The sequence below is a fragment of the Cibotium barometz genome, chromosome 1 (assembly GCF_041138505.1).
Source record: "Cibotium barometz isolate CiBa-2024 chromosome 1, ASM4113850v1, whole genome shotgun sequence".
Classification (NCBI taxonomy): domain Eukaryota; kingdom Viridiplantae; phylum Streptophyta; class Polypodiopsida; order Cyatheales; family Cibotiaceae; genus Cibotium; species Cibotium barometz.
The window spans coordinates 12,034,008-12,052,799 of NC_141046.1; the positions used below are offsets into that span (position 1 = coordinate 12,034,008).

At 38.8% G+C, this 18,792-nt stretch overlaps 1 protein-coding gene across 1 annotated transcript; it reads left to right on the forward strand.

Moving 5' to 3' along the window:
* Nucleotides 1-12,122: 12,122 nt before the first annotated feature.
* On the forward strand, nucleotides 12,123-17,233 carry LOC147641606 (uncharacterized). Its single transcript, XM_086793629.1, has 7 exons — nucleotides 12,123-13,638; nucleotides 14,216-14,292; nucleotides 14,409-14,448; nucleotides 14,710-14,917; nucleotides 15,589-16,033; nucleotides 16,385-16,955; nucleotides 17,011-17,233. The coding sequence occupies exons 1-6, from the start codon at nucleotides 13,212-13,214 to the stop codon at nucleotides 16,763-16,765; spliced, it is 1,578 nt and encodes a 525-aa protein (XP_086649755.1). The 5' UTR covers nucleotides 12,123-13,211; the 3' UTR covers nucleotides 16,766-16,955; nucleotides 17,011-17,233.
* Nucleotides 17,234-18,792: the final 1,559 nt, after the last annotated feature.

An 18,792-nucleotide genomic window follows, 5' to 3' on the forward strand; every position in this document is an offset into this window, starting at 1 on the left:
AGCTATGCATGGTCTATGTATGCTCTTATGCTTGCTTATAGCATACATAGGCATATTAGAGAGAAAAAGAGCATTTAATACCAAGAAAAAGAGAGGGAAAAAGCATACATAGACCTTGCATAAAAGATTAAGAGAAAAAGAGCGTTCACCCTATCATTGCAAAGCCGAATGAGAAAGCATAAAAAAGAGAGCATGCATGCATAATAAACCCTAAACTTGCAAAACAAGCACACATATAATAAAGTTAATTAACAAAACAAATAGAGAAGTGAGAAGAAGAAGAAGACAAGAATCAAGGGACCTTTAAAGTATGCATATGGAGATTGAAACAAATATGAGAGAATAGAGAACAAATCCTTATCTTCTCCAAAATTCATGCGTTTGGAGATAAAATCACATAAATGAAGGAGAGCATGAGTTTCATGCTTGAGGTATGGAAGAAGGAAGGAGAAGAAATGACTCTTTTCTTTGCAGGTTTTAGGAAGGGAGGAGAAGAGAAAAGAGTGGAAAATGAAGATAAGACATGCACAGCATGGGAGAATCCAATTTTTTAAAACAATACGTGGCTATTGGCACATCTATACATGCAACTAGTGACATGGCTATAGCCATATGTATAGTCACACCAGTACCACATACTGTTAAAAAAAATCCCTTATGTGCAAATTAGGTGACTTTGTCACTACTTTCTCTCACTACATCGCATAGCTGTACCATCATTATGTTATAGCGCCATGATTGTAGGATTGTATAGAAAATGAGGAAGATGAATGAATGTTCACTACAAGGGATCGAGCTCATACCCGCGCTCCTAGCCGCTAAAAATGACTTGTGGAAAAAAGTAGCGGGCCCGTGTATCAGCACGTGTATAATTGCGGCTAGAGACATGCGTGTAAAAGCGCGTATATAGGACTGTTCAGACGCACTGATACACGGGTGTATACATGCGTTCTGTCAGTTCAGCTACGCTTAGACGCGCTGATAGAAGCGTCTATACACGGGTTTTGTCAGTTTAGCTGCGCTTATACATACGTATTTCACAGATTTGACACGTCTATACACGCGTGTTTTACAGATTATCCGCGTATATACACGTGACTTTTTGCAGATCCGACGCATTTATACACGCGAACAGAGAGCAAAAAAAAAAATCCAGAGAGAGCTATTTGGTACCTGAATGCTGTTCCAGCATTCCAGCACCCAATAACACTCTCTGGATTTTTTTTTTGGGTGCATTGGACCATCCACGAGGAAGATATCCACGAGGAAGATTAAGACAAGAATGACATGAATGCATACATTGTCAATACACGATTCAAGACAAACATGAATGCAATACTATCGATTCACGATTCAATATTACTATCAAAATTTTATGTGTACACATATATACAAGGAAGTCCATATGTCGAAGTAGCCCATGGCTTCAGTTACAAAAATATATATACAACCACATCCTCAATATAGAATGTGATACTATAAGTCTGAGTACTACTCAGACCTAGATGATGACTCAGTGCTCCCTCCATGCTCAGATGAGCTCACATCAGTCGGAATGTCCGATGAGTAGTGCTCACGTCCACCCTCTGTAGTGGCGGCGGGTGGATCATCAACAGCTTGTGCCTGTTCAAGTAATATATAGTATATAAGTATATATATATGTAATTCAATAAACCAAAATCATTCGTTTAGAGTTTTCAAGTACCTGTCGACCGTATGGTCTCATGGCCATCTCAAACTGCGCGTCCATAATACGTCCCTCGGCTCTGAAGATGGCCCACGTGTCACGTCTGCTATGCCGACGAGCATACCCAGTATCGTGGACTGTGGGCTTCCTCCCCGTAACCCGTTCGCTGTATCATAATTAAAAAAATTTGTAAGATTAAAACAATCATAGAATCAATGAATTAAGTAAACAATCAAATAAAGTGGCAAGATACTTACGAACTCTGCCTCCCATGACTCGACGCCGCCAGATCCGAAATGCGAAGATCCAATGGTCTCCATCTGGATCCGTCAAGCCTCCACATGCTGCCTGCTCTTCACGCCACCCTTTGCTCGTTTCTTTGCCTCCTTCCACTCGCGTTTGTGCACAGTGGGGCAGGTTTCTCGGCAGGATAGCCACCCGTAGCTACATTTAGCCCATCATCGTGACGCAATTTTTAGGATCTAACCACGTTCATACACGCGATTTTCAGGATGTAGTCGCGTTGATACACGCGATTTTCAGGATGCAGCCGCGTTAATACACGCGATTTTTAGGATGTAGCCGCGTTAATACACGCGATTTTTAGGATGTAGCCGCGTTAATACACGCGATTTTTATACTTTCATTAAAAACTGATTATGATTTTGTGTTTTCTGGTTTGTACATAGGATGTCATCAACCTCCTCAAGTAGTTCTGGTGAAGATGAGACAATGCGTCATCGTAATCGCGATATGTGGTTGGGACAAAGGATCAAGTGTATGTGTAATCGATGTCAAGGATGCATTGTACGAGCACGTCGAATTACCTTGAATCACATCTCCATGTATGGAGAATGGAATCAAATAGGTTTAGAGGTGAATAGATGTAAATTGATAGTATTCAAATGACTCATGATATCTAAATTAAATTAATGGATTTATAATATATATACTCTAATTGAAGCAGGATGCAATACCACACCCTAACATGGTGCCCTACGCGCGGCGAGAGCACGCAAAGCGTCGACGAGATGATGCTGGAGCTTTGGGATCTATTGTTAGAGATGAGTGGGAAAGGGATGACAATAGCCCTGCACCCCACGAAGTTGTGGAAGAGGAAGTGTTTGATGATATGGTGGTGCGGAATCTTTTTAAGGATGATCCCAAAGGTATGGACGACGATGATATGGAACAAGAGCATCTTTACAAGGCTTCATCGACACTAGTTTTTGAAGGGTGCACATTCTCTATTTTACGTGCTTCACTTGAACTACTCAATATACAAACAGTTTATGGATGGAGCAATGCAAGTCTTGATGCATTATTGAAGTAAGCATTCTAACTTGCAAATTTGAATTAGTGGTTTAAGGTTTAGAGTTTAGGACTAATTGATGATATTGGATGCAGGCTATTATCAAACATGCTTCCAAAGGGAAATAGACTACCCACCTCAAGAGACATAGCGAGGCGCTATGTGACATCTCTTGGAGGATTGGATTATGATCGCATACATGCATGCGTCAATGATTGCATTCTCTTTTGTGGGACGCATAAGGAGGCTCGACATTGTCCCACTTGTGGTGAAGCAAGGTATAGAACAGATGTGAAGAGTTTTGATGTACCTCGTAAAGTCTTGCGACACTTTCCTATAATTCCTCGCATCAAACACATGTTCAAGTGCAAATCCATAGCAGAGCTCATGTCATGGCATTCCTCACATCGATCGGATGATGGCATGTGGAGAATTCCCACAGACACTCCTGCTTGGAAGCATATTGAAGATGAGTGGCCCAGCTTTGAAACAGAGCCCAGAAACTTGAGACTTGGCCTAGGTATGGATGGAGTGAATCCATTTGGTTTCAAAAGCACCGCATACAGCGTGTGGCCAGTTGTGTTGGTGAATTACAACCTTCCACCATCAATGGCGATCAAGAAGGGACATCTTATGTTATCCCTTCTAATTCCAGGGAAACATAAAGTCAAGCATATGGATGTTTATCTCGAACCATTGATTGATGAGTTAGAGGAACTATGGAGAGGTGTTGCGGTGGTGGACATTAGTAGGCCTCCCTCCTCTCGACACTTCGATTTAAAAGCAGTGCTGATGTGGACAATGCATGACTTTCCAGGATACAGCGATTGTTCTGGTAAGAATTCTAATTACCTCCCTACTCTAATACTATTGACTATATTAATTATAAATATTGAATTTATTATTCTAACTTTTATTTATATTTTAACAGGTTTGAAAACATCGGATAAATATGCATGTCCTGTTTGTGGCCCTTCGTTAGTACATGAGTATGCTGACGGTTTGTGTAAGACCATATTCGATAATCATCATCGATTTCTCCCCTCAGATCATCCTAAATATGTTGCTAGTAAGAGTAACATTCCTCCACATGCACTTCGTGCATAAGATTGGAAGCGTATTTGGGAGTCTACAAATATTCTTCCTCCAGATGGCATGAACAGGTATAGTAATGTTTTTAAATCTTGTTTTGTGTAGTCTCTAATTGGATTAAAGGTCACATAGAGCAATCCCTTATGTAGGTACTCCATTTTTTTTCGGCTACCATATTGGACCCATCTTAAGATCAACCATCTTCTTGATCCCATGCACATCTTCAAGAATGTGGGATCTGGTATTTGGGAACATGTTATTGGTAAACGAGACAATGTTAGCGTATGGGAGGACTTGCGGGTCGTAGGACGTATGCATCAAGCTTGGCCACATGAGAGGAGGGTGGGCACGTTTGTCTTCTGCCTGCACCATGGATTATATCAAAGAAAGAGGAGAAGCAGGTAAAGCAGGCCATCACCACTTTGCGTACTCCCACTGGATGCATGAAATCATTGAAGGGAGCCTTTACAACCACTAAGAAAAGAGGCGTTGAGCAACTATATGGGTTGAAGTTCCACGATTGGCACAAGATGCTCCAAGTAAGTGTTTTCCAAGTCTTGTACGTTGAAATTAAATTTTGTAATGCCATAAACCATACATATATGTGCTCTTATGTGCGCAGTTCATACTACCTACTAGCATCGACCATTGTGCAAATAAGAGTTTGAAAAAATGTATTTATAAGATGGACGAGCTTGTGAGGTATGTAAAACCCATGTCAGATCACCCTTTATTATACCTTGCAAAATGAACGTGCATGAGGTATAACGTAATATTTATTTATTTTTCAGATATATTAGTTCCAAAGCAATTGATCCAGCCACGTTGGATGATGCGCGTGTTATGGTAGTGGAGGTGGTTTGTTTGGTAGAGGAGACTTTTCCGCGAACCATTCTCACAAGTCAACTACATCTCATTGTGCATTTAGTGGACGAAATTGCTTTATGTGGCACTGTGCATGCACGTTGGATGTTCTTCCTAGAGCGCTTCATGAAGACCTTAAAAGACTTTGTGAGGCAAAGTGCAAGGCCTGAAGGAAGCATGGCCGAGGGTTGGTTGGTACAAGAGTCTCTTGTATATATTTCAGAATTTCTTGGTCAGGTGGACAGCTCTTTGCCATGACTATGGAGCAATGAAGAGGACTTGAGGATGACCTCTATTGTGCATCAAGGAAAAGGACATAGTAAAGTAATTAACAGCACATTGATTGATGATCTCAATTTCACTTGCATCCTTAATAGTGATGTGATAAGCAGATGGGTTACAAGATATGAGGATGCAAAGACCAAAAGGCAAGCAGAAAGAGCTCTCTTTCAGAGGCAACATGGCTCTCGTAAGACGTACCCTAAGCATCTAGCAACACTTCCGAATGATATCCATGTTGATTGGTTGCATGAGGAAATGGAGAGAGTAGAGAGCGACGAGGGGCTGCATATCATGGCGGAAGAATGGGAGTATGCACGAGGATGCATGTTAAAGGTACATAGAACTAATGTTTTGCATTAGTTGTAAGTGATTTGCTTTTAATATTTATTCACATTGCTTACACGAATATTGCTTCTATTTTGGTCCAGTGCACTATGTTCAATGCTATATGGTGTGAAGGCAAGCATTTTTGAACACAAAGAATTGATGAAAAGAGGAATACACAAGATTGCGGTGTCATTAGTAGCTTTGAGGGAGCTAATGAAAAAATGGATGATTATTGTGGCACAATCCAAGATATATTTAGACTTGAATTTCATCGCTTCTTTGTGTATGTTTTGGATGTCAAATGGCAAATGAACGTGGTGGAAAAAGGACCTAATACAATGATAAAACGCCATGCAAGTGGCTATGTAACTATTGATTCTACAAAGTTTTGGCAAACAAAGAAAGATAGGCTCATATTGCCACAACAATGTGAGCAGGTATGCATTTTTTTACTAATGTGTTTCATGTACATATATATCTAAGCTCGCGTACCCCTTGACTTTTGATATGCTAATTAATTACTGCTGCAGCATGTGTATTTGAGTAGGTTATCTATCTGCCAATGGTGCATGACATTAAATGGTGGTACGTCATCCCTATTACACCACGTTCCAAAGTGATGTATAATACATTCACTGATATAGAGCATATGGAGGATGTAACAAGCCGCAATGAAGATGATGTCGAACATGCCAATGAAGATGTTGTGATCAATGATCAAGAAATAAGAGATGATCATGATAATGAGGATGAGCGTGCCATTTCTCATGATCATGAGAATGACCCTACCATTGAGGATGATGGTGATGTTGATGAGGATAATCAGGACATCGATACCATTATCAATGGACAGAATATCGATAGTGGAATAAATTTAATCGTAGCCTTACAAATTGATCAAATGGATATTGATGTTGATCGTTTGGCAAGGATGGATCTTATTGAAGATGAGATCGAACCCTAACCAATCCATCACTGTATTGTTCTAAATTGATGACATTTCTATTGTATGTGTTGTCTTTTAATTATCATCTCATGATTTATTTTTGAATATATTTCATTGTTGTAAATGCATGTAGTGGGATTGTGTAATGATATATACTGTAATGTACTATGAGATGGTTTAAAGAAAATAGTTTTTAATTTTGTAAAGGAATTTAGTTTTTCTTAATAAAGCGTGTATTGATGCGTGTATAATTGGGTGTATATACACGCGCTTATACACACGCTGGTAGATGCCAATATACACGCGAATTTAAATGCCAATATACACGCGCCCGATACTATTCAAATACATGCGCGACCATACACGCGCCCGTAATTTATCGCGTGTATGAAACGCGTGTATGGTAGCATTGTCTTGTAGTGGTTCTCCAAGGGAAAGAAATAAGCTAAAGAGGATGAATGAAGCATTGCATCAAAAGATCAAGACAATGTTTTCAATTCTCAATAGTTGAGTCATGGGAAAGTGGATTGAGAGACATGATGATGCAAGAAATAGATGTAATGAAGAGAGGTATTACTTTACGAGAACAAATAGATTCTTACCCCACCCATCAAGCCTTGAGTCTCAATGTAACATTGAATTACTTTGTGAAGGACTCAAAGGTGGGAGATATGGTCATGAGCAAATAGTGGGAGTATTCACAAAATGTTTCATGTGAGTTAATTTTCCTTTCTCCTTTCATCATAGTTCATATGCATATGCTCAACATATCCATATTTTTTACTTTTGTTTGGTGTAGTACAAAGTGTATAATGCAATGTGGCTGAAAGGAATACAATTTCACACACTGTTTATATTCTAAGAGAAACACACATGATTGTGGTGTAATAGAAATTTTTGAGCAAGATAGTCAAGCTAGTAGATGGGATACTAATATTATAGCTGACAAGTGCGATTATTGAAAAGATCTAAGAGGCTAGATGTATATTATTTAAATATTTATCTTTGATGTGAAATGGCTTAAGATAGTGTATAGTGGTGCTCAAGCAACTATCAAGAAGCATCCAAATGGGTTTTTAGTAATTTATTCCACAAAATTATGGAGTGATGCAAGAGATAATTTTTTAGTACCTCAACATTATGGGCATCTTAGTTTTTTCAACCATATAAGTCAAGAAAATAAATGATTTAAGGTATAAATCATACATCCTTACTAGATTTTCTTATTGTTTTCTCTTGTTGTTTTTGTTAAGATATGTTTCACTCTGATCAAAACAATGCATGCAAAATGGTCCCCTTGATCAAATGTCTCTTTCAAGATCTAGATGTTGAGGAGACATTGGAAGAGGTAGAAATGGACCATGACATATCATTAACCACTCAACATGAGAATGATCATGTTCAAGAAAATACAGAAACTATATGGATCCTTAGCAAACTTGCACCAATACTGATGATGAACACCACACTCTCTACTAATACAGTGAAATAATGCTTTTTATAGATATAGATGCCAATGATTTGCTAGATGTTGATATAGACCGAATGGCATGTATGGAATTGTTGCAAAATAGAAATGATGAAGAGGATTGATTAATCCTAATGTCATGAATTTGAATAATGAAATATGTGTTTTTCATGTATTTTTGGGTATTTTATCAAACAGTCACAAATAGTTTGCAATCTCATTTTGGTAATTTTCAATGCTATTAGCACTACTACAAGATGACCCATTTTTTACGCCTAGTCCCGATGGTGGACACACCGTTGAAATGAGCATCGATATAAACGTCACAAATGGATCATGTTGAAATAAGCGTCGATATAAAGGACGAAATGGACGTCGAAATAAGTGTTGTTGAAATAACTTTCAAAATAAGGGTTGATATAAGCATTGAAAAGCATGTGATTTTTTTTTGTGACTTATAAAACAAATTCAAGTGTGCACTTATTCTCATAGTCCTTATCAATCTAATTTTTAATTACTTTTCAAATAAATATAAATATATGTAAAAATATTTATAAAAATTAAAAAGCCAGTATTTGTTTACCAAATCTTTCACTAATGATCCGAAATACAAGTATATATGTAGTAATATTTACAAAAAAGCATGACAATTGTCTGCTAAATCCTCCTTTAATAGTCCCAAACAAGACAACAGTGACAAAAACTAAGTATTTCTTGGTAAATAAAAATGAAATAAGATGTTATAGCTCATCATCAGCTCTCTCATCCTTAGCTAGATCCATGGCTCCAAATATATCTATTTCTAGAAATACCTCTCCATTTGCATCTTCATCAATGGGTGTAGCCTCCTTTGTTGGAGTAGAAGGTAGTTCATCCGTATCATCCTCTTCTATTTCAAGCATTAGAGGTGGCTATGTTAAAAGTTGTTCTGCTATTTCTTCTTCGAATTTCGGAGTAGCTGTTGTGTTTGTTTCTGATTGAAGTTCTAGTTTTTAGATTAATATTTGTTTCTTGTGCTTCTTGAGTGAGCTCCTCAATCTCTACTTCATCTGATATTTCCATATCTTAAAATATTTATTTATCGCGTGGATCAATTTGGATTACGAACTACCTATGATCTCTCGGGTCCACCTTGAAGACGACCTGCTCAGAATACTCTGGTAGCACAAATGTGACCCTTTGGTTTGTTCATATCTTTGTGGAGTCTACTTGAAAAACTCCACTCTTATCTCTGTGCATGCTTGCTTGTGGTCCTTGAGTCACTACCTTGAACCGCTTCACATACAAAATGAACATAGAAAACCTTATGAACCCAACCTTGATAATGTCTTATCGTTCCATAGTAATGAAGCATGCCAACTTCACTACTTAGGTCACTTGCACTTGAACAATGTTCTTACATGAAATTTTCCTTGACACCGCAATTAAATGTTGTTAGCTCGCTCCACTCGAAAGTGATGCGATCGCATGACCAAAGTGCACTGAATTTATGATATTGCAAGTAAAAGAACATGTCATGATGAAATCATATCAAGAACATGTCATGATGAAATCATATCAAGAACAAAAACTTACACAAGACTATGTCTTATGGCTTCTTCTGTATATATAAAAACTCATTTACATGGTAATCACCCATATGCAAGCTCCTCCTCCTCGTTGCTTATAATCTCACCACTATGTTTTGCTTGTTGTATGGTTTGTTGAAGCCATCTACTAGAAGGAAATTCTGGAAGTTGCCGAGTGATTCTGGGTATGGCAATGCTCTCGTTGTTTGACTCTTTCTAAAATTCAAATGATCTCGGTCTCTTTCCCTGTTTTTGCTATGTTATACCTCTCAATCCATTTCTCCATAGAACATGAGTTGAGGATGCAAAATTTTTTAATCTTCTCTCGCAATGCCATATCCATTGTCTTTTGAAGGCCTTGTACTTGAGGCTCTTCCCCAACGAGCCAATCGTCCTATTGTTGTGTCCGTAATTGTGGCATATCTGGGTCTCACGTACTAAGAAATTCTGTTATGTAGAAGTCATTAGAAATTACTAGTTCAGTTTGATTTTTGGGTTACTTAACAAGTGCATGCACACTAGGAGGAGGCAAAATAACATCATAGGAGGCAATCAATATTTGTAAAGGATAAATTTTGGTTTCTCTCAAATCAAGCAAGAGGAATGATGAAAATTGTTGGGTGGGACTAGTCACACTATCAACATGAATATCCACGTCTCTATACATTACCAAAAAAACTAATGTGTGTGTGTGTGTGTGTGTGTGAGAGAGAGAGAGAGAGAGAGAGAGAGAGAGAGAGAGAAAGAGAAAGAGAGAGAGAGGAACACACAAATAAATACAAATGGGTAGGTACATTCTTTTCTTTTTAATTATGCTTGATTAATATAATAGGAAGGCCAATATTCTTACTAAATAAATTAAATCCCAAAACCATCAAAGCTACATTGCTAGATAAAACCTATACATTGCTTTTACAAGCCTTATTCAAGCCAAAATAATTTTTTTAACTATGATTGATTCGACCAAGAAAAAATGCACTATAACTTAGTGAAAGTGTTTTTTTTTTGGTAAAAGGCTATTCATAAGAAGATTAAGCCTAAATTTGTCTCAACGGAAAGAAATTTAAAGACCCATAAATTTTAAACTCCATGATTATATTACAAAACACAATATTCAAATAACTTGGTTTGATGTAACTCATATAATTATGTTTATAACCCTCGTGCAATGAAAGAAATATACTAGACAAGTTAGTATAGTAATAAAATATGTTTTGATATATCATAACACCAATCCCATGTTTAAGATAAGATAGAGTCATGGATGTTTAAGTGTGAAAAGATGGTAAAATGTGAAATATTAGGGTTGGTTCTTGGATGGAAACGACAATGCGAATCTTCAAAACTACTTTGGTAAGGAGAAATCATATACTTGCATGGAGTTTCTCAAAATCCTTCTTCTACATGATGCAAGAGTTATCGAGGAATGTGTAAGCACGTACGCATGACACATGCATTGTTATAGAATACCATTTTGAAGATTAAATGTTACTAGAAACTGACATGGATGGAGAATAGGTCTTAGAATGAAACAAGCTACCTATAAACAATTTTCCTATGGAGTTTCAAGGATTCCCACCACCATTAGCATGCAGGAGTTGATCAAAACAATGGGTTATTACTGTAGAAATCCAAGGATATGGATGACAGGGACATGGAATAAGGTGTGAGGCATGGAGAGTAGTAAGTACTACTTGCATGGGAGGGAAGACAACAAAAACTATACATGGAGTCAGTAGAACTAAAAGAAAATTGAATGTAGTTCATGTATACATTGACCATTCAAATTTGTAGAGGTAAACTCTTCCACTTACCTTGTTATGAGAGCTTTGATGTTTTCACAAAGTGGTTCTTGGAAAACAGAACAACGTACTTGTGGCCCTAGTGTCAAGTTGAGGCCCTTGGTGTCAAGTTGAAGGTACTAATGTAAAAGTCAAGTGTGTGGTGAACTCTCTAAATTCATCTTGTTGAGCTAACATCGAGTGCATGTGCAATGTTAGGAGAAACAAAGTAAAAGATTTACACCTCACGGGTTGGCTAAACCTTTATCTGACATTTGGGTTGGGAGGGGGCAAGGGGGAAGGGGGGTTGGTGGAAAGAGGGAGGGGATAGGAGAAGGCCACATAGGGAAGGAATTATTATCATTCGTTCTGGGAATTTTTATTGGAGGGGGAGGGGGCAGGATGACGGAGCATTTGGTCATTTTAATGTGTTATATATGCATATAGGTTTGCATGGGATTTGATGGAATTGGAAGAAATGCCCAAAAGCTAGGGTTGATACCATAGGCTATGAGGTGTATTAAATGTCTACTTTACAGGCCGCGCCGGTAAACTAGTGTGGGTTTGTCGGCGGCGAGTGTCGAGGTTGGTGGTGGGGTACGGCAGTGCCGCCGGTTTGGCGCCGGGGGACCCGCTGGCCGACAATCTGGAACTAGTTATGACGGCGTTTGACCGGCGTTTCTACGTGCAATCTAGGTCTGAATGTAGGGTCGCCCCAAACTTGGCGGCGATTTTGTCAGTTGGGGACAAAAAGGCTCAAGATAGGTAGCTGTGTGAGGAGTCACGGGGCCGTGTATTAACTGCTGTTACTACTGTGTGTGTGCGCGCGCGCGCGCGCACGTTAAGCTGCTTGATTAGGGCTGCTTGGTTAGAACTTAGGGCTTCTAAATTGTTAATCATTGTGTGGTTGCGCTTGTCCGGCATACAACTGTAACACTCTCTTGTTGCTTTTCATCTTTAACCTAAGCTCAGTCCCTTGCCTCACTCTGATCATTAAATTGCTTAATCCTTCTAATTTCTCTTGAACTTTAATCTCCCTTGCCTCATATGCATCCTCTAATTGCTTCCTTAATCCAAGCCACATGTATTCCTAATTAGTTAGCTCGTGCTTATTAATGTGATTTTATTAGTTTCCACTAATTGCTCCTCTTGCACTGGTTCTACCTACTTACTCCAGCTTGCCCGCTTCATGCTTGTGAGACACTATAATTAGTTATTTTCCCTCTACTTGACTCTTTAACCTAATCTAGGTATCTGTCCTTAGAACTCCCTTGATCTACAAGCAAAAATGGCCTCTTCGATCACCAGCCTCACCTATTATTCAAGCTTGAAAGACGAGCTAAAATAATATCTCCTCTATTGTCTGATCACTTTCAAAGCTTCTCATGCCTTTGATCGGCAAAGCAATATACTGAAGGTGCTCTGCCTTCTTGCAGCAACTAAATTCAAGTGGTTGCAGCATCGCCAAGTATATGGGTACCCATGGTGCTCATGAAGAAGATTAGATCATGTTAATTCATGAATTGAAGCCTCAGGGGTGCTTTTAAGACAAGGTTTATTTCAACACCTGAACTTGTTGCCTTTCTCCTAGTAAATCTGAGACAGAATCAGACCTCGACCCTGAGCTTGCTGTGAAGGTTTTCGGGCCAAGGCTCCTCTTGGACTGATGTATAGATAGATGCTGTTCTTTGTGGAGACAGAAACATAATTACTGTTGCTCCGGAAGGTCCACTAAAGTCTTGATTAGGAGAACCAAGGCTTAATCCTAGGATTAGCCGACCTTCAGCATACTGATTGAGCGCCCTTAGAGCTTAAGAATCGAGATCCATCTGTTGAGGGTGCAGCTACCTGCCTTCCGAGCTTACGATTAGTGATAAGTTATCAATGTGTGATATGAAATATAGTGTGGAGCAAAGCTGCAGCAGCAGCGAAAACAATCATAATATAATTATTGATGACACGATGCTTAATGGATCTAGTCATGTGAAGCGGGGGGATCAAAGGTCGTCGTCGAGCAGCGATTTGGACAACGGGCCGGAGGTAGCTAGCATGTTGATGCTATCATCCAGCAAGGGTGGTCTGATTAGCAGTAAATGCCCGGTTAATTCGGCCGCCGGCGGCAACTGTACTGATGATACTGCTGCAGATCACGACAATTGTGTCGGAAGCGAGAGATCAGGTGGTGTCGGAAGTGGACGAGCCGGCGGAAGTGTCCGGCAGTATGTCCGGTCTAAAATGCCTAGATTGCGCTGGACGCCCGACCTCCACCACTGCTTTGTGCATGCAGTAGAGCGCCTCGGCGGCCAAGAAAGTAATAATTTTATAGATTAACCGAAGCTTAAATTAGACTTGCTTAGTTATAATCGTTGATGTTAATTAATTTTCTCCTCATTAATACCTTGACGTGAGCTTCAGGCTGGATAATTAATCATTGATCCAAAGTTTTCACCTCTTATATGTGCTAAACCTAATTGTTTCTTTAGCAGGAGGATTATCTTCCTTAATTCCACTTAAAACTAGGTCAAACATGAACCAAGTGAGGTCAAAACTCATATTATCCTCTCTAATGTCTAGATTATTCACTTATACTACCTAATCAGATTTCTTTGCTGAAATTAGATGATTAGCTACATGCGGGATACCTTATGATATGGGACTTAAAACGTTCAGATTATTATTTACCTGAATCAGCAGTTTCCGGGCTTTGATTTGATGAGATTAGATGCATGTTTTAGCGGAACATGATGAAACGTTGAGATTAGCTGGAAATTAGCTGCACGCATATTAATGGCTAACTTGTAGATATTGGCTTTTGCATAATACTAGTGATAAAGTATCTCTATATCACATGAGTTGTCTGATCAACAACAACACACTTGCTGCCGCAGGAGCTACCCCAAAGCTGGTTCTGCAGCTCATGGACGTGAAGGGCCTTACCATTGCTCATGTGAAGAGCCATTTGCAAGTAATTACATAGTTAATCATTCTGATGTGATTATATCACTTCATGTTCAAAAGAAAATTAACTCCAACTCACGAGACGATGCATATTAATATTCTAATTAATCACAATGGATGCAGATGTATCGGAGCATGAAGAACGACGAGCCTAGTATTAACGGTGAGTTGTTATACTTAGTCTTCATAAACCGTCAATAGGATTAGTACTAATTATCATTGTCTTGCATTCAAGTTTATCATTAAAGTTACTCGTGAAGCCCTAGTCATTAAGCTCTAAGTTACTCGTGAAGCCCTAGTCATTAAGCTCTTAATTGTACATAAATATACACTAGTACCTTAATATCTAGAGCGCTCTTGCTATAAGTCCTGGCCCAGCTTATATAAAATAAACAATAATATAAAAATCATTTCTTTTTCTCAGGTTTTACTGGGTCGTCATCCGTATGCGAAGAAAAAATGGATCATCAGCTGCAGAGCCCCCCACCATCCAGCTCAGAAGCGTTTCGTAGTACTGCATTATTAAGAGCCAATTATTATTCTAAGCAAGGGTTAAGGGATGGAGTAGATAGTTATAATATCCATAATTATCTTACTCGCCCCCTACTTAATGACTCGAGGCTCTCCCTGAGGTAAATATCTCAAAGTCTCTCAATCTCGTAATTTTTTTAAAATATAGAAACGGTCTTTTATGTCACCATATTATTACGTTACGGCGGTAATTAAATCATTAACCACGCCTTCCCTTACTACATAATCGGTGTATATAATCCAAGCCCTAATTCTCAGCAGGGACTACTTTTAATTATCCTAATCATGGGTGTATTTGTCCAAGTCGCGAGGGTTTATTGGAATCCTAAGAATCACCACCTAAGGTATGATTATGGCATGGTGATCATCTTTTTTATTCAGCTTAGAGCATGTAAATATTGAATTAGTGTGCAAATATTATTTGGTTAGGGCATGTAAATATTGAATTAGTGTGTGGATATTAGCTACATATAGTAATTCTGTCAGGTTACATGGAAATGTGTTTTCAAATAAATCTGTTGCAGTGCGGACCCAACAAGGGTCACACAACTTACAAGGTGTTGGGTTGATGGGACCGCATCCATGTACTACCTCAAGCTAGCATATATTAATATGACGGGACTTTACTACATCCATCTTAACGATCATAAATAGTGCTACATGGCGGAATGCTTTTATTCTTTTTACAATTTCTTGGTTTTAACCTTTGATTTTGTGTTATTTCTCCAAGCTACAATCGTAATATTTAGCTCACCTCTCTGGCCAATTACAGGAATTACATACACAATGATCAGGGTTCAATTAACGCTGACCTAATATCGAGCTCAAAGGAGAGTCATGACCGTGGGTTAATTGCATTGAAGCGGCCAATGGATTGGGATCATAAGCTAAGCTCGAACTGCTTCAATAATCAATTCAATGCTGCATCAAGGGACCCAGACCACAACATTGATGAGATTAAGGCCAAAAGGCTTTGTTCTGAAGGTGGTGATCACTCAGGGAGATCTAGATGGCATCCATACAAGTTAGGCGCTCGGTTCTATGAAACGGCTCAACAACATTGCAGCCAGACTGAACTCTCTACCCTAAATTATCAGCATCTCGTCTACAGTGTTTATCATGATGATGGCCATAACAGCCATGACCATTTGAACAGTTTCAATGCAAGATCATCAATATCTGGCTGGCCTTCGAAAAAGCTAGCTTTGCCACTGCAGGTTTGCATCAACCCTACAATGAGCAGAAACAGGAATTCATTAATAATTTAAAGAAAATACAAAAACGTTTCATTCCTTACATACAGGTGCTTGGAAGTTAGGGCTTGCATGTAGATTCTCACACTAGTGTATAAGAACTTGTCATTAAATATGATCGTGTGATATATTATGATTCATCACAATGATTTTCACTTGATTGGTGATTTTCCATAGATTCGAAGAGTATGACTAAATTTTGGACTAGGTTTCATTGATGCTAGTAATCAAATTAGTAAATAGAGAAAAAACAGCTTGTTGGTTATACAATTTACAGTCTGATCACAGTCTTCTCAATATCCTTGTTGGTTGCAGCTGGAGATTCCACAAGCTGGGCTACCAGAGTACAAAGAAATCACGCATGGAGAACCCGAGTTGCAGCTTCTTACGACGGCCTCTACATCATTATCCCATAAACAAGAGCCCAACCAGCTTCACACCTTGCAGCTTCTTCCCACCGTTGATGAAAACGAGAAGCCAAGCTTAACTGGTGTTAATGATATGGATAGCTTGCTCTCTCTATCACTTAACTCTAGTTCAAGTATTGCTAATGCAAAATTAACGCTCATCCGTCAAAAACAAACTCAAACCCAGCTATGGTTAGCACATGATCCAACCCAACTATGGTTAGCACATGATCCAGACAAGGGAAGCAACAACGTTGCTCATGGTCTCAATTTGGATTTGAAAATATAAACAGGCTCTGCTACTGCATGAAGTAGTCTTAGCGGATGAGGATTAGTACGTTGATCAGGTTAAAGTTTGAGATTCATGTTAATTAGATCACATCTTCCCTCACGTCCACCGCGCATTACACACACCACACACGCACACAAACATATACTACATCATAGAATCCACCTCTGAAATGAGCTCTTGAGTTGAGGTTTCCAAAATCAAGGTTTTCCTAAGCTTCTAGTAAGCTATCAAATTCCAAAGAGGTTTCCAAAATCAAGGTTTTCCTAAGCTTCTAGTAAGCTATCAAATTCCAAAGTGATTATTTGATTCTAAAAGGCTGCTTAATTGGGCAATTAGAAGCTAAGGTCTGCCTTGACAACTGTCAAGAACTACTTTCAGTGCACAAATAATGAGAATTTGTGGGTTCTGTATTAGTTGACTTTTTGTAGGGTAATGGAGCTACCAAGCAAACTTAATCTTGATGTCTCTCTCTCTTGATTTATCCAAGGCAGCCTCTTGTCGTATGCTCAGTTTGGCCTACTCTTGCAGGTAAGTTAATGTTTATTGGAGGGTTGAAAGCATGCTAATTTTTTATGCTTAATCTAGTGCTTACTAGCACAATTCATCGTGGTGCAATTTCAAAAGTGCATTTATCAAAGCATAAAGAGTCTCAAATGCACCTGATTTCTCTTTTTTATGTTTATTTGGAACTCATTAAAATACGTGAAAAAGCAATGTCCTAGATACTGCTTTGAGTCCACCCTCCTCAACTTTCAAGGGGTCAATTTTTACATGTATAAATGCATATAGTTTTTTTTTTTTTTTTAATGAGGGACACACACATACATGCTTAGATGCTGTATATACATGATGGAGGGGATTCAATAGATAGTTGTTCAAGAAAGGGGGTTTTAATTAATTCAAAAGCAAAATATGTATGTTTACCAAAGGGGTCAACCATTTGGTTTAACAATGTATGTATCATGCATGTGGCTATAATGGTTGGTTGGTTGTCGGGAGGCTCACCCATAATCGTATGACTGCATAGATCAAACACAATTTTGTTTTTTCTGCTGATTCAAAATTTACAGACATGCGTTTATGTGTGACAGATTTTGGTCATCATGTGACCCTCTCACCTTGAGGGGTGTGATCAGAAGCCTTTCCCACCAACAATTTGCATTTCCCAAAAAAAGAAGAAGAAGACACTCTTAATATACTAGTAATCGATGTACAAGGGCGTTAAACCATCACGATAAGAAAAACAGAATCACAGATGGCTTGAAATTAAAGGACTTAATTCGTGGGAAAACGAATGAACCATAACCTCGATCTATCCTTGAAGGTTTCTCCAAATGCAAACGCAGAGACAGTAATGTTGCTCATGAAAATATCCTTGATTATTATAGCTCTTGTAGACGCAAGATTGTTAACAGGCTAAACTCCATAAGTCGCAAAGTTTTTTTAAGGCATGTTTTCTAGTTACTTTGTCTGAAATATAGCATTTCCACGCCTGAAATCAAAAACATGTTTCTTGATCAGATAGAGAGTGTTTAGTACCATATTCTGAGGAACTCCATTGGCTAGCACTTCTACCAGAAACCTGTATATTTGCCTGGGCTTTCTAGGGACTGCGCATCCACGGGAAAGTAACCTAATTATAAACAGTGTACAATGCAAGGTTAAATGCTTCCGCTCTCTCTGTTGACGCCACTCATAAAATTCCATGCTCTGCGTTTGGCGCATTCCCCTTAATCTCCAAACATACAGTGCTGCATGCAGCCATGTTGCTGTGCTTTGAGCTCCAAGAATCCACATGCAGGCATTGGACGATTTATTTTCACCTTGTTCGTGCTGAGTTGCATCTCCAAAACTAGGCATGCATGATCGGGAGCGGGTAATGCCTAACAGCTTGGTCGACAGACTGATCAATGCTTGGTTGCAGGGAATCAGCTCACATTCTAAAGGAATTATGGGCTAAAATACATTTTTGCTGGTCTAGAAGGCTATTCAAGTGCAAAAATGAAAGCCTTTTCATGGTTCCT